Raw genomic sequence first — 19,494 nt, 5'->3', positions numbered from 1 at the left:
TGTGATTTTATTATATACAAATATACTATTTGATTACACTAGGTTCGTAGTTATGCTGCTAAGGCTCTTGGAACGATGGCAACTGGTATGGAAAGTGAGGCCTTGAAGGAACTGTTGTCATGGTTGTTGACAACATTGAAGTCTAACACTGGATCTGTTGACCGTGCTGGAGCTGCACAAGGTGATTAGTGATGTCGTGAATAACTGTCCATCAAGTGCAGTTTCACCTTCATTCCTTAAATTTGCTGTTGTCCACACTTATCTCTCTCCCTTTATGTAATGCAGGACAAGTAATTTTCTTATATTATTTCATTTTTATGATATCTTATGTATGTTGAATGTTACAGTTTATATGCATGCCATGTAGGGCTTGGAGAAGTGCTGTGGTCTCAAGGAGTTGATCATTTGGTGAACATGATGCCCAACTTTATCAACCACATTGAAGATGAATCAAAAGCTCCTCACATACGAGATGGATTTCTTATGCTGTTCATTTATCTACCTTCTATATTTAAGGAGAAATTTACATCATTTATATCTGAAATTCTGCCATGTATATTAAAGGTAAGAATACATATGTACTGCTCTAAACATTACTAAGAAAACAAAAAAAAATGTAAATAAGGATCATTAGTTGTGATCATGAAATAACTGCTATCTAAAAATGACAAACACCATCTTACTCAACATTAAATTTTGGTTTAAACGGTCCCATACTTTGTCCATCCAAACCAGAGCTTCCTGCTATACTTTGAAAGAACAAAAGAACTATCTCTCCGTCTTCCTTCCTCACATGGCGATATACAAAAGGCCATAACTCAGCCGTACTTCATCCTATCAACCTTCTCTTGACGTCATGTTATTCCTCATGTGAAGGCGATTCAGTTGATATATAGATATCATGTGACGTCAGACAAGCACAATGATGATACGAAGGTGGAAATACATGAAATGATTCAGCGCGTTGTAGTGGGTGAGTTCCTTGTTGTATGTTGAAAGTTTACACACAGTTAGGTAGCTTGCTCTTTTCCAATTAATATTAAATCTATTTTTCTAAGAGATCTGACAAATGCTTCATGAGATATGTCTGTTTGAAACTGCATACGTATATAAATTGGCAAAGAATATTGTGCGTTTCTAAGAACGTGTATTATTGTGTGATAAGAAAAGCAGTGGTCTTCTGTGAAACAAAGACAAATTATTGTTTGGCATTAACTTAATAATAATTTCATACACTACAATAATATCTTAACAGTTGTGTTCTACGCAAAACAGTACTTGTGAAATGAAGCGATGAACTGGCGATGTCATCTCCACCCAAGTGTCTACTTTGTTTTTGCATTGTCGCATATTTATGAGGGGGTCATGTGATCTTTTGTATGCCAATCGAATTGCCATCATGTGCTGAGTCTAATGGCATTTAGTTTAATGTGCTGGGACACAACAACGTCAAGATATGGCCAATTAAAGTAGTGGGTGTAGAGTAATGGTGGACAAAAATGGAAGAATTACTTTTCCTGGCAGTCTAGCAGCAGAGATTTTCTTTGAACAAAGCGATGCTTGTTATATGATTTTGTTAGGAATTTCATGGTGAGTATTGTGGTGTTAGTGAATTCTTTCTACTGTGTACAGACTAGAAGATATAAGGGCCTATACAAGCTCATGTGCTTGCGCTCAATATATTGGGCTTTGGTCCTCAAAGGGGTATTACTTAAAAGTGTAACTATGTATTATTTAAAGTAGATTCAAATAATGCAGACTGAAATTATTTATACTAGTGATAGCTAAATTATCTTCACAATCAACAGCAAATGCCACAGTCAACAATACTGCTTTCCTTTTAGTAGGTACTCACTAGGTAGATAAGTCCATTTTGCTGTAGTTAACTGGTAAAAGAAAAGTTGCGAAAAACATAGTATACCACAAAACAACATGCTTGACTCCAATTAATGCACTTAGTGTGTGGATAATATTAAGTGTGGCTAACTCCACTTTGTGACAATGTGGAAATGAAGAATTTAATGTTTAGATTAACAAGTCTTAACACGTTTTATAGTTCCATGCATTGCTGCAAGCAGCATTTCAAAGTGTCACTTCTATGGCTTTGTGAGCCTATGGTCTATGGCATCTCAAAACTATAACTTTTGTTCTATATCTCGTAGACCTAACTACAACAAAGATCTGGGTAGGGTTGTACACAGACCTGGGCTCTACAATCACGAAACAAGAAGATGGAGATTTGAAGCTATTTTGGGGAGCTCAAAAATGTTTAAAACTATTTCCTGGTGTACAATAATTATTGTTCAGCCTTAATAACACTTTTCATTGAAACATACTTGAAAATCCTAGAAGGCTGTTTCTGGTGTGTGTTCTATTAGAAAGTTTTGAAAAGTTTCTGGCTATCCCTATTTATGAACCACGACAGTGGTTCATGATAATAAAAACTTCTAACAATGTTACTTGTTAATGTACTAAAATTACAGGGACTCTCAGATGAAATAGAATACATTCGTGATACAGCGTTGAAGGCAGGACAAGGCATCATCAATCAATATGCTGATTCTGCAGTGGAACATTTCTTGCCTCGGTTACAGGAAGGTCTACTGGACGACAACTGGCGTATCAGACTAGCCAGTGTACAGTTGATGGGTGACTTGTTGTACTGCCTGTCTGGAGTGTCTGGTAAAATGTCCACGGAAAGTGCCGAAGATGATAACTTTGGTACTGAGGAGGCAAGGAAAGCATTGATTGATGTATTGGGCCTGGAACGACGTAATAGAGTACTGGCTGGACTGTACTTGGCTCGATCTGATATTTCTATTCTTGTACGACAAAATGCTCTTCACATATGGAAAGTAATAGTTACAAACACTCCGAAGACACTGAGAGATGTTCTTGATATACTTATTGATCTCCTACTGTCCTGTCTCAGTAGCAGTGGATTTGACAAACGTCAGGCGGCTGCTCACAGCTTGGGAGACTTGCTGCGTAAACTGGGAGAGAGGATACTTCCTGACATCCTGCCACTGCTTGAGAAGAAAATGTCATCCTCCGATCCACTAGAGCGACAAGGAGTGTGTTTTGGTGTGTCTGAGCTTATCCAGTACTCATCTCATGATAATGTAAGTACATAAACTGATAGAACATTGTGCATGTACTGTAAGTCTCATAGTAGTGTCCACTTGTATAACTAAAGTGGACATGGCCTCCCATTATATTATTATTGATGTTGAAGTGCATTAAGTATCAAAATCAGAATGCTAATATGATTTATATGGTTTACAGGTCAGTCTCCACTTAGAGTCACTGGTTTCTATTGTGTTGAAAGCTTTGTCTGATCCTGATATTGAAGTTAGACAGTCTGCAGCTTCTGCATTTAATGCCCTACACTCGTCAGTCGGCTCCAAGATATTGGATAGCATTCTACCTCCTCTGCTTACTGCTCTTAATGGTGAAGAGGATGGGAGAGAACTAGCTCTGGATGCATTGAAACAAGCAATGAGTGTAAAGAGTTCAGTTGTGTTACCTTATTTGATTCCTAAGGTGTGTCTGTATGTTTGTGTAGCCACATAATGTGTGTAGTGTGTAGTGTGTAGTGGCTTAACATTTACATATGGTATGGGTAGTATTACATATATTGTTCTGTCTCCAATTTCATACAGCTGACAGCACCACCTGTCAATGCTCGAGCACTTGCACTGTTATCTTCTGTGGCTGGTGACTCTCTACATAAACACCTTCCTAAGATAATTCCAGCACTGATTCAGTCATTGGAGGAGCTTTCACGAGATGAGAATGAAGAGGTTGGAAACTATTGTTGTAATTAAGTACTACAAGTAGATAAAATTTACTGCAGAACATCATACAATTACTTTAATAGAACATATAGCAGTTGGCAAAAATACTCTAAAACACTCACTTCAGGTGTTCAAGGGTTTGGTTAACTGAGGAAGTACCAATGCAAAATATTTTCTCACCAGTTCACCACTGTTTTATAATTTCCCTATCAGCACTAATTTCTGTAGCCAGCAGTTGCAGCTATCCTTTAGTGCAGACAGTGACGTATATATCATGACTTCCACATAACCACTTCATCATTCCTCTTAACATACAAAAAGGTATTTTCCTCACAACATGGGAGAAATCTTTAGTGATTGTGAAGAGATACACTACACCCTACTGTAATAAACATGACAGAATAATACGACAGCCATCCTTCACAGGTGTTCCATGTACATGCCAATTTATAAGCACTTGTCAATTATCCAAATTTGGACGTGCTGTATTATCTATTGTGTAGGCATGGACTGCAGCAGAGGCAGTTGTGTTGAGTGTCACTATTGATCCTGGTCCGGTACTTCTCATGGAAGAACTTCATAAAGCTTGTAAAAGCCAATTTCCCAACACTCGTACTGTAAGTTTTGTAGTATGCTAGTACAGTAATTCCTAAATGTGGTAGCAGTTGGCTATCTGTATGAAGTTACATTACACTGTACATTACAGGATATATACCCTTGTATTGCTACTAAGTGTGTGTGTATATAAGCCTGTAATTACGTATCATTTTTGTTTGTAGTACCAGAAAAATAAAATCAGGTTGTGTTGTTGTATGATTATGTAATTCTTCCTACCCATATAGACCGCAATGTCACTGTTACAAGCAATGTGTGAACAAAGCTCATTGGATCTGAAGGAGCTCATACCAACTATGTTACCATTTTTACTGCGTCAGTTTTCAGATCCCGAAGAGCTTGTTATTGAGAAGGCATGGTTAGCTATGCGGGCTGTCATCAAAGTAGGTCTATATATTTATCAAGTAAATAGTTTAACTGCATTTTTTTGTTCAGAAAACAGAACAATCTAAAGAGCTCTCACGATTAGTTGGTTGTGTGCACAAGTGTTTGACTACTATACAGGAAGAACGACTAGATAACAGTGAGCTCCCTGGATTTGCTTTAAAGGTGCTGTAACACTTTTTTGTGTTAGACTTTGTGTATGATGATCTACATGTATTGTGTAACATGTACATTTATGTATTCTTTACAGGGAATAGATCCTATTGTCATCATGGCCAAAGATGGATTGTTTCATGGAACTCCGGATGAAAAAGAAGAGTCAGCTCGTGTTATTATATTGCTTGTTCACTTGTCTCCAGTGGAGGTAATATTATATCATAAAATAATGTTCTTGAGCATTTGATGAGACTATTCACATAACAACTGTTGCTAACTACGGCATGTGAAGTCAGTTATTTCTCTTGTTGTACAGTATGATGCTATTGAAACATCTTGTAGGCTATATATATATATATATATATTATGTGGTTGGTGGTAAAATGAGAGTGCATATTGTGAACTAAGTTTACATACATGTACCTTCAGCATGTAATGTAATATTTTTATTAGTTGTACTGATTTTGAAATTTAAAGTTCTTGATCATTTGATCTTCATGGTTTGTGTAGGTGCTATCAAAGTGTGTACTACAGTTAGGAGGTCCATTGATCAGAGTGTATGGTGACCGTCATGGCTGGAATGTACGTCTGGCCACCCTGGAGGCTCTAAATGAACTGATAAAGAAGGTATTTGCCATTAGTATATTTTGTTGTAAAAGAAATATTTAGAGGTGTTAATTCTATAGGATTGTAATGAACTATTTCGTATAATGAGGTCATTTAATTCTACCATAGGTGGGAAGGGCAGCAAGGTCATTTATGCCCCAGTTGCAGACGTCATATGTAAAAACTCTTAATGATAAACAGTCTTTGCGTAATGTGAGATTGCTGGCAGTTGATGGTCTAAAGGAAATTGCACCATATGTGTCACGTCTGGACAGCTTGATTACTGAATTACACAATGGCATCAAGAAAAATGATGATGCTTCTGTCCGGTATGTTATATGGTGTTTGTTAGTAATGCAATGGGCACAATTAAGTGCTCTGCCTGGTATAAATGCACTCGCCTTCAGCCTTCAGGCTTGTTCATTTACATCAGGAAGAGCTTGAGGCACATTGTATTACTGTTATGTACCACTAATAGGTGGAGAGGGTCTTACAGGGCAGCTGCACCTTTCAAAACAGGCCAGGTTCTAACGTCAGTTGCCGTTAGCCTCTACAATACCTCAGCCATCTGAAATATCATTTGACCAATGCTAGTATGTAGGGCTTTATATGGGCTCTGCATCCATTGCGTGCTCAACATACATGATCACTTGATCACTCATGGTTCACTCAACCGAAAAAAGCAGCTAGTAGATTGGTAGCAAAACCTAACTAGTAAACACTACTAGTCTATCTACACTGGTTAAAATCAAATCTAGTGGCAAGACAAACCACAATCAAATGTAACAGTGAGGATTGTGTAGAATACAATAGTTCTATTGACTTGGTGTCAAAGACGGACTATGATTTAACCCTAGTGAAGTATAGAAGTACATTGATACATATGTAGATTAGTTGTGGCCACTGTGTTGGCTTTTACAATCATCTTTGGATACTTTTGATACTGCTTGCTATACATATTGGTGGCGTTTGGTCTGGTGATGTTTGGTGACGGTACGACGCCACAATCGACTTTTACATGATTCCGTAGAAACTGCAGCCAGTACAATATCTGTGTATTGCACTGCAATCAGTGCATTTTAACTTATAACTCGCTTACTGTGGTCTGCAAAGCCGAAACAAGTGCATAATAAGTTATAATGCACTCAGCACTCAGTGTGGTCTGCAGCAGTGCCACATACAAATTTTGGCACTGGTGGCACCTTTGAACTGCCACACAAAGTGGTACATTACAAAGTGGTACATTAAGTGCACACCTGATATTGTTACATGTACTCCACCATTGTAATATTTAATAACCACACTTTATTTCTTGTGCAGAGAAACGCTTCTACAAGCAATTGGTGTAATAATTAATATCGTTGGTGACAAAGTCAAGGTGGCAGTAATTGATGATCTTAAACAAACTTTGCTGACACTGCTTCAGACATCACAAGTATGTTAATAAGCTTGTATGTCTATACATATATGTGTGACCAAATCCACAGTGCATGGGGTGCCCGGGCTGGCCTACTTTATTCCACGGACTGGACTCGCGGACTTGACTCACGGACTGAGCTGGAAACAGCTTTTAAACAATAATCCAGGCATTATCCATCTCAGGAGACACCACTGTCGAGCTACAACTGCTGGTACTGCTCTTCTTTACAAGTCATGAAACTAGCACATGCACTAATTAATTAGAATACACTTACGATACATGTGTATTAGCAGTGATATAGCGTGATAGAGGCTATTGATATAGCGTAGATATTTTCCTTTGTTGCTTTAGCACTAGCTAGTGTTACCACTGTAGAGGTAAGCCAGTAATTATCCTTAGCAGGTAGCTAGGTGGCACCACCAGGCAAGGTGATGGGGCTATGCAACTAAACTAGCTCATCACTGCAGTCCTAGCATTAAGTACTGAAACTTTTACCTCCCTTGTGTTTACTACTACTGGGGGTATGGGAAAAGAGGCAGTAGTTTTCTATAGACATCTGGCTGACCTACTGTCCCACCGAAGTTCAACTACATATAGCCGTACTCTGGCCTGGATGAGGTGCACACTGTCTTTTTCACTGTTGCGCTCTGCGACAGTGTGCATCCATGGTAGCAGGTCTATCTCACTTTGATCAGCTGATGTCTCTCCAGAGATGGGCCTCTTTGATGGGCACAGGGACCAACCTATTTTATCTTCTAACAGTTGTCTAGCACATGCCAACTGGTGCTGGGGGTGGTGGCAAGGGCAGACCATCTAGCCCGGGGTAAAAAATATTTTAAAAGCAACAAGGAAAACATCTACTCTATCACTCTTTATCACTGCGAGTACATGTTTATCGTAAGTGTATTCTAATTAATTAGTGCATGTGAAAGAGCAGTACCAGTAGTTGTAGCACGATAGTGGTGTCTCCACTGTTGCAAGAGATGGATAATGCCTGGATTATTGTTTAAAAGCTGTTTCCAGCTCAGTCCGCGAGTCCAGTCCGTGGAATAAAGTAGGTTGCCCAGGCTACATTCTCAATGTAGCCCAGTTGGAGTCCAGGCTACCTGATTATATAAAGTCAAGGCTGGTGGGATCCAGTCACAAGATTCGATAAGAATGATAGTTCTACTGCTCTGATACTGATGGATCCACAAGTAGTGTAGGAGACCACTGTTGTTGTTTCAGGCATATTTGCCAGCTGCCCACATCAGCAAACTATAGTCAGACTTCAAGTTAATAATAAGCCATAGAAATAGAAAGTGCCTTAATTAATGCACACTGTGATTTTTATATTTAACATGAATAGCACCGTTCATTCCCTTTATACATTACATAAATATTAAGATAAACTGGATCGATTGAAGGACCCTTTGTTTTTTCCATGGCTCATAATGTTAAGAACTAGTGCTATAGCTTATTCACAAGTGTTTTGGCACGTTTTAGAATACAGACCAAACTGAAAATACTTATTATAACACAAAATAAATACTCTGCAGCAAATTTACCCATGTGGGCCTTCAGTAAATAATCCTTAAATGATTCAACAGCCTTAATTAATACTTTCTTAGTTGAAATTTAATGTGAACTCTTGATAATAAGAAAAAAATAATAAAATGGTCACATAGCATTGATATACAGGGCTAGTATCATGACCCAGCTGTTTGTAAGACTGGTAATGTTTTCTCCTCCTGGAAGATTTGTCATCCATCCTTAGCAATAGTTGCCCTATCTAGAGTGGTTTTGCATCATTATGCTCCAATTGTTTGATTGGCTTTGCCAGAAGTTTGGCAGTATGATTACTAAAGTGATGAATGTTACCAGATGATTTTACATACACACACACACACACACACACACACACACACACACACACACACACACACACACACACACACACACACACACACACACACACACACACACACACACACACACACACACACACACACACACACACACACACACATGCACACACACACAAACATGGCTCGTGAAACTATAATAGGAAGTTAACTATTTGCCATTGCCATAAACAGTAATTTTTTCATAGTGTCTTCCTTTCATCAAAGTCAAGTACTAAATCAGATCAATGGCACTGCAATCTGACTATACATGTAGCACATTTCCTTTGGTATATTGCAAGAAACAAGTTAAACACCATTTCTTATGGCAAACACAATGATGAAAACCACTGTTAGAGTAGTTTTTTTCATTTTGAAAATTTGGTTTTTTGGAATGAGGATTGTGCATGTTATACCCATGTTTTGTGCTTAGCGCCTTGCTGTTTTATGTGTAGATTTGGTCACATATCTCTTACATATTAGTGATTTTATAATATACAGTTTAGCACTGTAGTTCCTGATTACCTAATAATTTCATTTACAAATGTATGCCCCAAGCTTCTATGTTAGATGTTTCACATGTAGATAGATCTCTATGTGTCTCCAACTAACATTTGATTTAACTGCAATTGTTAATATGGTACATTTTGTGTTCCAACCTGTTAACTTATTTAGGAGACAGTTCGTACTGAATCCTCCCATTGCTTGGGGATTTTATGCCACTACATGTCTGATGAGAGCTTCTGCAGTGTCCTACAGTCTTGTCTGCTGAAAGTTCATGGCTCTACAAGTGACTGGTCTATAGTTCAAGCTCAAGCTAAAGCTCTCAGCTATGCAATTTGTAATGATCATCTCCGTATTGTCAAGCTCCAGCTTCAAGGTGATGTAGCAGCTGCAGTCATTGGGTATGCCAGCTCAGATAGGGTGAGTGGTATTATGTATAAACTAAATGTGTGCATAAATATATATATTTACTGGTCTGTGTTGTTATAAACAGGTACCTGTCTGTGTTAGTGGAATGCAGTGTGTGGGCATGTACATTTCAAAAGTCAATGTGGATCAAACGATGATGTCCTTGCTCTTTAAGGTGAACATGCATATTGTATGAATGAATTTGCATCTTCAAATTGGAATGTTGCATTTTTAAACCATCACATGCCCACAGCCAGCTAACAGCTTTGTATATGCACGTGGTTTACTAAAATTGTATTTGTAAAAACGTGCACGTGTGTGTGTATCTATCTACCTATGTATCTCCCTATGTTTGACCGTATGCACCCACGTTAGCAAATCCTTTTAGTGGTATAAACAGTCAGCCTATGAAAATGAAGCCCGTATTAAACTATAAGCTTTACACATCTTTTCGCTGGTTTGAAATACAGGTGTAGTGGCTCTACAAACTTCATGAACTACCTTGCCGTTGGGCTCTTCAGGTATGTAACTACCAAAAAACACCATAGCAAGCCTCTTAGGCTACTAGAAAATACGTACATCTCCAACTTGAAAGAGAAGTGTCCCCTACTTATGAGAATAATAATGAAATGCAGCCTTGATAGTTAGTAGAGAGAATTTGCACAAAAAGACAAACTATAAAACAGTTGAGAAGGTACTGTTTGTGTGTTGAAAACGGTTTGTTGGGATAGTGTTTCCTTAGCAATGCATAGAACATAATTAGATAATTATGAAGCCATTCACCAATTACGAAATTACTGAATTTGTAATTCTGTATGCATAATTGCATTATTACAAACCAGACGCCTTTCAAATAACAAGTAGAAGGAAAAATAATGTAGAATTTTAAGTTGGGTTAGGGTTCAAAGGAAGAAGAAACAAGGAATAGCTAAAATAGCTAAAATGTGGTAAAACAAGGAAGGTTGCTATTATACTAGTGGGCATAATCCCTAAACTTCAGTGTAGCTATGACTGAATTAGAGATTAAATGTCCACTAGTATATCTGCAGGTATAGTCAACCTTCCTTGTTTCACCACTTCTTTTTCTTTGATCCCAAATCCAACTTAAAATCCCTAAAAAAAATTCTGCTACTTGTTTGTTTACTTTTTTATAACATAATTATGACAAATGAACCAGTACATACCACAATAATGTTGTCGGGAATGCCATAAAAGTCAGAACACATGCCCCAACAATCAGTTATGTAATGGAAAGGGAGGTGGCCATTACGCTTTGTTCTCAGCTATGCTTTGCCCATTACACAAAGTTACAAATGAAGAACAGTATGAGAAGCATCTTGGCAATCAATCTATTTGCTACGGAAAATACAATAGATTAGCCAACACAACCACTCAACTTTCAGGTGGTACCTCTGTTCTTCAAAGTGCCTTGAACTGTTGTAGAGTTAATCAATTTTTCTATCACACTTACAGCTGGGAGATAGGTAGAGGCATTATCAGAAATCATTGTTGTTGGGAGGGACCTATGACTGACGAATCTATGGAGGCCCTGGATAAAGCTGTCTTCTGTTAGGTCAACTACTTCTAGATGTATTGCTCTGGTGTTAGCACAGGTGAACAGGCAGATGTAAGCCTTTTCTTCTCCACTTCTGTTTCGTACATGAAGGGCTCCTGTGAAGTCCACCCTGAGGGTGGAGCAAGTGTCCGTGACTTAGGTAGTGGTGGAGGGTCTGGTATTGAGTAGGGCTTCTTACATGCAGGTTATGCAGGTTCTAAGGACACTCCTAATGCATTAATCCAGAATTTCTGGCTCAGTGCAGTTACAGTAAGGTTTACTCCGCCATGTAATTGAGTAGCATGGGCAGCTGTTATAATTAAGGGTTGTCAGTGTATATCATGATAGAAACAAGTATGGGAACTCAGTGGTTTTACTGACAAGTACATTATGTATTCTTCCACCACAGCGAAAGTAGCCCATGTCATAAAGAAACAGTTGTAGTTGTCTTACCAAGGGTGGATGTTTCTTGTTGCGTGTGTGTGAATCAGACCTTAAGTGTTGAATTTCTCTGGAAAATTGTTGCTGTTGACAGTTAAATATCCACTTGAATTTGGCTGTACTCAATTCTTTCACAGTCAGTGGTCCTATTTGCTTAGCTGTGGGGTGTTTAAGATTAATAACAAATCTTAAAACATAACCAATAACATTTAACAGTTTAGACAGAGTACTGTACTTGGAAAGATCAATTATCTTGTTGATGCCAGTGAGTGGTTCTGTAGGATCTTTTGGTATAAGTTGGTCGGTTTCCATGCTGTAGATGTAATGTCAAAGCTGATGGATTCCAGTGTGGGCACTTAGACTCATCTGTTGCCAAGATGGGCCATTGGTCCAAAGTGAAGTAGACAATACTACATTGGTTGTTCCTCTGGTTACAAGATCAGCACCCGTAGGACAATAATGCCACAGTGTAATTGGAATTGTTTGACTGATCTCATATATTCGATGTGCAACAATTTGTTTCAGCTTCTTTTTACTATGGATCCAATGAAGCACAATCTGGCTGTCTGTCCACAGATGTGCTGAAATGCAGTAGTAATCACCAAGTGAATCGACAATGAACTTGCCCGATCTTGTAGCGGTAAGGGCTGCCATCAACTCAGAGAATTAGTGATTTAATTGGGGTTACTCGGGTTTTTGCAATAGCAAATGATGTGGTGCTACCTTCACATATGTGAAGTCTTGATGTGCAAGAAAGCCTTCTCAATGTTGGTTGACAATGTAAATTTGTGAACACGAAACCGTAGTAGTATAGAACATAAGTCATTAACTAAGGGTAGCTCAGTCTCCAAACAATCATTGAGACTTGGATGAATGTGAGACAATCGACAGTTACAGTCATAGACTATTCTGATGGGTTTAGTCTTGGAGTTCTTGCTCACATGATGATGAGTGCACTGGACCTGAAGGAGGTGAGAATAGTAGAGCATTCTGAACAACCACAACCTGAACCTCCCACTACACAGCCACGAAACGTCAATACTCCTCCTTATCAACCTCCACAGATCAATCCAACTCCACCTATAGTAGAATCCATTGTTGATCACACAACAGCTACTGCTACAGTCTCCCACATTGATGACACAACCCCAAGAAGATGAGAATACTCTACAAGAGAACTTAGTTGTGTCATCACTTGCACCTGTGAACATTACTCCTCGGTTTATGACCCATCTTCCCAAACTCACGCTACCCACCTTCGCTGGAAATCCACTGACATGGCAGATCTTTTGGGACTCCTTTTCTGCTGCTGTGCACACCAACAGCTCACTGAGTGGAGTTCAAAAATTTAACAACTTGAGAGCACAGTTGAGCGATGACACATCTAAGAGTATTGCTGGATTTCCACTGATGGACGATAACTATGAACATTCAATTGCCATACTGAAAGAAAGATTTAAGCAGACATCAAATATAGTAAATGCTCACATGCAAGTTACCAAACCCTACCAATAATATGGTGAGCCTCTACTCATTTTACGATTCCATGGAGAACCACATTTGAGGCCTCTCAGCCCTCAGACAGTCAAGAGAATCTTACGGTGCTTTTCTTGTCGCAATAATAATTGAATTGAAACAAGGTATAATCTGGCCAGGGATCACCCAGCACTCTAGATGAACTAAGAGAAGCCATAGTGAAGAAAACTAGAGGGTTTGAATCACCTGTTCATATCAATCCTCACTCACTGACTGATTCACCATCAACGAACCGGTGCCCAATTACCACGCCACAAAAACACCATGAGAGGTAGGGCTGTGTGAGTGTCTACTGTAAGGGTGCTCACCCTGTCACCAACTGTAATATGATTGTTGACTACCACAAACATTTAGAGTATATGAAGAAGGAAGGGCTCTGCTTCAACTGTTTGGCAAAGCATAGGGTGGCACATCATGCAATCATTGTAGACAGTGCACTCATAAACACCATACAAGTGTCTGTAAGGCATACACTAATAGACCACTATTACTGAGCAGCCAATCCAGTCAAACAACCCACCAGAACTAATGAAACAGAAGCCAACCAGACCACTTCTCCAGTTAACACAACTTTACCAGCTTCAGACACACCCACACCAGTCACTACAACATTCACTTCCAACCCACAATCATCAGTATTATTCAATCAGGGTGACTCTGTTAAACAGCTGTGACAGAAGTTGTGTCTGACAAGGAGTAAAGTTATTGCTAATATATTGTTCGACGAGGGAGCTCAGCATTCTATTATTTTGCAACAGCTTGCTGGTGTACTGCAGTTAACACCGTGACAACAACAGAACATTGCTGTGAGACCATTCGGTGCTGATACCATGACCCCGCAAAATTTAAGTGTGGCTTTAATCCAGGTAGTAGCAAAGTCAGGAGAATTGATACCTTTGTCAGTTCTAATAGTGCCGAAAATTGTTGCACCACTCCGCGTTGTCTCACACATGTTGAACTGAACAAGCTTCCCTACTTACACAGCGTGACCTTAGCACACCCTATAACAGGAGGCGAGCCATTTGAAAACTCCGTACTGATCGGTATAGACCAGTATTGGAAGCTTGTTGGTGATCACGTTATAAGAGGAGATGGTCCTACTGCTGTACACTCAAAGCTAGGATATCTTTTGTCCAGTCCACTACATATTTCAAACTGTGAAGATAAGATTATTACCACTTTCCATTAAGTATCAGTCCTCCTAATGTAGAGCAGACAATAGAGAAGTTCTGGACTATTGAGCCTACCAAAACACTCCCATCTTCATCACAAGTGCAGAGTCAGTTTACAAATACAAATAATTACCTCAAGTCGATTGTTCAAGAAGACAGCGGCTCTTATGTTGTCAAATTCCTGTGGAAGAATGACCACGCCTTTTACCAACTAACTTTAAGGTATGTGAATGTAGAACCAGATCACTGCCACATTGTCTCACCAACACACCTGATCTTTAGTGAATGTACAATCTCATTATTAAAGAACAAGAGGCTTCATTGAGAAGATTGATCCCTCTTGGCTAAGCGAGCTTTCTCAGATATTGTGTCCTGTATCTTCACCACTTTGAATACCTAGCTCTCTAACTCGTCGGGATCTGTGATGAGTTCTGCTATCTTCATGTCCCAACTCCACCAAAGTACGACGTTCGCTCTCTAACTGTTTGATTGATGGTACTAGCGTAGTAAGGTGTGGATCTTCTATTGTCAAAACTGTTCCACATTTGGTGATTTCGTTGATCTTGTTCAGTAAACGTGTCACGTGTGAGCTGTACATCTTTCACGACAACATGTGAATTGATGTGAGTGGTCTTAAAAAACAATAACAACGGCTCTCTTAGAATGATTGCTTGCCTAGGGGGTACTATTCTCGAAGAGAATTGCCACGGTACCGCAACTTCTAAGGGTTACAATAACACCAGTAGACTCAGAAAGGCAAAGCAGTCCTGGTCACAGCACCAATGTCTCAGCTTGTGATAGCAGGGAAGTGGATAGGTGGATTCGACTAATGCATGCTCACACTAATTGAACCACACCATACACAACTTTAATTGCAGTACACCAGTATTAGACTACTAATTCTAATTACAGTTGCACTAAATATGATACTAAGTCTGTTAGTCCTCTACAATAGGCAAGTCCATGTATTGTATGTACTGCAGTTGGCAAAAAGGTATGTCTCGGGATGAAGCGACATCAAACAGTAAAGAAATCAAACCCATAGCCTTACCCATTGTTAAGTTATGCTTGGCTGGAGGCATCGATTAGTTACTCCGTCAGTGTAGAATTCTGTAAAATAGATTTTTTTTTGATTCAGTAGAAACTTTTTGGAAAGATTTTGGGTTGGTCTTGAAGACATTTCTGGGCTTGGCTGTGCCTAACCAATGCTGACAAGCCTGTCATGAAGGGAAATTGAGGCTGGTTTTAGGGTGATAATTTAGGTTGAAAAGCCTAGTTCTTAATGATCCTGTAATATTACATTGTTGATTATTTCCAGCTATATGACTAGTACCTGGTTTTTAGAAGTAGCACAACATCAACGTTATTATCAACATCAACGTTATTATCAACATCAACATTATTATCAACGTTATTATCAACATCAACGTTATTATTGAGAGACAATGTTATAGTGATAGAATAAATGTCCTTGTCCAAAGTGCTACCTAACAACATGGACTGGACCACTTTACAGCCTACTATTTGGCTTCCTGAGAACTTACCACTTCATTCAGTTTGGCATATCACACGTGTTGCTGCTTATTCTGAGTGTGTGTATGATCATCTCAGCAAAACCCACAATTTACGCGATTTCTGAATTCTTTTTATTGTTATTACTTACTCAGGATTACAGAGCTTATGATAACGTCCGGACACCGGACAAATTCTGGTCAAATTGCATAGATGTCTGACCATAATGCAATTTGTCCGGACACAGTGTCCCATCAAAGCATAAAGAAGGAGCCTAAGGGCTGAGCTGGCATGCTATCAACAATAACATTCACTTGGTTGCCAGGAGATAGTATACATTCTTACAACCCAAGGGAGTGACCATAAATGTACCATTGCCAACCCACTGGTGTACTTTAACCACATAACAGCTGCAGTAAGGCATGTGATGTCTTACCACTATAATGTTTATTTGCTATGCTACAGAAGACATGTTGGGCATTCATCTCATGTCCAGTCAATTTTGGCAATTGTCCGGCCGATTTTGGTTTGTCAGGACATTGTGGCAGGACAACAGAGAATTCTTATCATAAGCTCTGGGATTATCTTCTCTGTCCAAAGGGTTTAGTCTATTATGGCAAGTAGTTTGAATTGTAGCGCTAGACATTATAAAGAGCAAAGAAATCAATTTGTATCAGCAATCATACTGAAAATAATCTACAAACACTTAAACTTAAATTCACAGCCATAACTTGGAATTGCCACACTAACCAAAATGTAGCTTTAGTCCTGTATTGTTGCATGAAGAAATGATGATGATTTTGTTTATGTCTGCTGCATTGTAAATAAACACATGTGACTTTGAGACCAAGCAAATAAGGTGGTATGTAGGTTTAATTGCTGCCCTGAGTAATGGCTCAATTAAAACTTCGTATTTAGTTTGGATTTGAGGAATGTGCCAAATGGTGGATTTTCACTCAGTAAAGCCAACATATTATTTTAATGGTGATGTTTCAGTGTAATAATATAATTACCATATTTTACAGATGCTTAGTCACACTTCTTCAGATGTCAGGAGTGCTGCATGTGAAGCATTCGGTTGTATTGGCAAATACAGTGATGTTATTTCAGATGAGCTGCTAAAGGACTGCATACCGAGTTTACTGCAGATGACCAAAGACAAGAACACAGCAGTTAAGGCTAGTGGGGAAAAGGCCATCACTGATTTTCTTAAATTACAAGGAGGAAAATCAGTTTATAATGTAAGCAATAGTGTTTATACCTTTGCCCAACTTGTGTATCTGAATAGTTAACCACCACACTAAAACAGTGCTAATATGAGTATGCCTTCACTACGTTTGGTTGAGACCCTAATTTTGTACATGAACAATTGAAAAGTAGCCAATAAATTGATGGTGCTTTTGTATCAAACGGTACAGTAGTACTGTTTAAGTAGGAATCACAAGCGCCGCCAAAAATACTGCCCTTTAAAAACCAGCTTAGAAACTTCTTATGCTACGAAAATCACCTTTACGGAATAATATTAGTCCATCTAACATCAAATGTCACGTTAAAAACAAGAAAATGCTTACTGGCGGCCAGATATAGAAATTTTTTAAATCGTCAAAACTCAAAATTTCATCTCACTGACTCACTGACCACAGTCGCAAGCCTAGAGCAGCCAATTATTTAAAGCGCTTAGACTACGCTACTGTACAGAGGTACCGGTACTCCACGATAGGTCACAAGATCACGCCATTCTTTATTCTACGTGTTATCGATCTATCGATTGTGACCACAATGACCACGCCCCCTTTACGCTTGCTGTATTTGTGACCACACACCTTCAAGTTAGTAGGCTGATTTGAGATACTCTAGTCTAATAATCGATCGAAACCATGATAACCACACCCCTTTTTGGGCAAGCACACATCTTTGCAGGCTGGCTTGAGATACTCTAATACAGCAGCCACCCTAATAGAACAGTCACATGTTTATAACTAGCTGTATGCTTTAACAGAAAATTAAACAAACTAGTATATTAAAAAATTTTAAAATGAAGTAGGGATCCAAGCGATAAAAAGTAGTGAAACAAGAGATGAACAATGATAGCTATTACAGCATATCTCAGTCGGAAATCCCTACTTTGGCATGGTATAACAATTATTTTGTGTTCAGTGCCAAAGTAGGGATTTCCCACTGAGCTATGCTGTAATAGCTATCATTGTTCATCTCTTGTTTCACTACTTTTTATCGCTTGGATCCCTACTTCATTTTTAAATTTACAATTTTTAATATACTAGATAGAAACATTTAACTCTTACTTTATGTACTCCCACATCATACCCTGACTACACCATACACCCCACCACACATGCATATACTCTCTCACCCAATGGGGTTGTGCCACCACAGCGGTTGGCTATTGATAATGATATTGTAACCATACACACAAGCAAAAAAAAAACACATCACCTTACACTACATTTACAGACAATTTGCATGAATGCTCGGGTGGCAGGATGGGCGCTAGCATAATAATAATAAGCTTAATAAAAAAATTTAGAACTGCTCAGCCCAAGCAGCCCTAGGAAAAAACCTGATGGCTTTTTTTTTTTTAACTATCAGGGAAAACCCAAAATAGCTCCACTCTGCCATGTATGCAAAATGTGACAATAGGTAATGTGACAATGAGTTATGTAAAGTCCAAATTGCTGATCCACTTCATCGTCATCCGTCTCATCTAGAACAGAGTTAAGGAAAATAGGGAGGGTGGGTGGGAGCCAACCTGTACTAAACACGTGGCGTAGAATGAATTAAAGCACACTATACCAACCTTATATACCCCCCTGCGTCACGTGAGGCGTGATGCCAACACATTATGTATTCTTATGGGAGCTTATTTTCTGTCTAATTCACTATGTTCAACTGCCAGAAAATACAAATCCTTTTTGATCTGTTATAAGATAATATGTTGCCATGCCATTACTAATAGCAAATGTAACTTTGTTCTGTAGCAAGCATTGAAGGTGCAAGACAGTGCAACCAAGGTGTTGCTACAAGACTGCTATGAAAAGACTTTACAAAGACAATTTAGTGTATGATTATTGTATTCTTGAGACTGTATTGTTGATTGATTGTTTGAAATATAATATTAGGAACCTGTACTACACGTGTCTCAGCAAAACCCTCATAATTTGTATATTTCTTTTATTATTACCTCAGTATTATCTGCGGTGTCCAGGGTTACCAAAAGTTTTAGCCTGTTATGTTCAGTAATTTTGGAATCGCAATAGAGCAAAGATATTAATTTATAATTATAGCAACTGTACAACCATAGACATTTAAATGTACAGCTATACTATGCATTGTTTGTTTACAGAGATAAGTTGGGACTCAGCTCAATGTATTCACCATGACTTGGCCAATCCACCAAGGTGTATTTTCAGCTGTATTTTAACAATGTAAAGATACTCAAACTCTTCATTAACTAGGTATATTGATTTCATAGCTTGCTTTCATGGTT

General features: G+C 38.7%; 1 protein-coding gene across 1 annotated transcript in view; it reads left to right on the top strand.

Annotated features, from left to right (window-relative positions):
* Window positions 1-19,192, top strand: part of LOC136243878 (stalled ribosome sensor GCN1-like) — a 51,490-nt gene extending 32,298 nt beyond the window's left edge. Inside the window, exons 27-42 of the mRNA XM_066035435.1 lie at window positions 43-181; window positions 368-564; window positions 2,484-3,122; window positions 3,286-3,543; window positions 3,663-3,803; window positions 4,301-4,414; window positions 4,640-4,795; window positions 4,848-4,961; window positions 5,047-5,160; window positions 5,463-5,579; window positions 5,688-5,887; window positions 6,879-6,993; window positions 9,537-9,785; window positions 9,859-9,948; window positions 17,015-17,230; window positions 18,986-19,192. Of these exons, the coding sequence (XP_065891507.1) occupies window positions 43-181; window positions 368-564; window positions 2,484-3,122; window positions 3,286-3,543; window positions 3,663-3,803; window positions 4,301-4,414; window positions 4,640-4,795; window positions 4,848-4,961; window positions 5,047-5,160; window positions 5,463-5,579; window positions 5,688-5,887; window positions 6,879-6,993; window positions 9,537-9,785; window positions 9,859-9,948; window positions 17,015-17,230; window positions 18,986-19,072 (2,946 nt within the window). The 3' untranslated portion in view covers window positions 19,073-19,192. The remainder of the gene's footprint in view (window positions 1-42; window positions 182-367; window positions 565-2,483; window positions 3,123-3,285; window positions 3,544-3,662; window positions 3,804-4,300; window positions 4,415-4,639; window positions 4,796-4,847; window positions 4,962-5,046; window positions 5,161-5,462; window positions 5,580-5,687; window positions 5,888-6,878; window positions 6,994-9,536; window positions 9,786-9,858; window positions 9,949-17,014; window positions 17,231-18,985) is intronic.
* The last annotated feature ends 302 nt before the right edge of the window (window positions 19,193-19,494 follow it).

This window comes from Dysidea avara, chromosome 14, assembly GCF_963678975.1.
Source record: "Dysidea avara chromosome 14, odDysAvar1.4, whole genome shotgun sequence".
NCBI lineage: Eukaryota > Metazoa > Porifera > Demospongiae > Dictyoceratida > Dysideidae > Dysidea > Dysidea avara.
The sequence above is the reverse complement of the archived record's forward strand: the minus strand, read 5'-3'. Positions and strand labels throughout refer to the sequence as shown.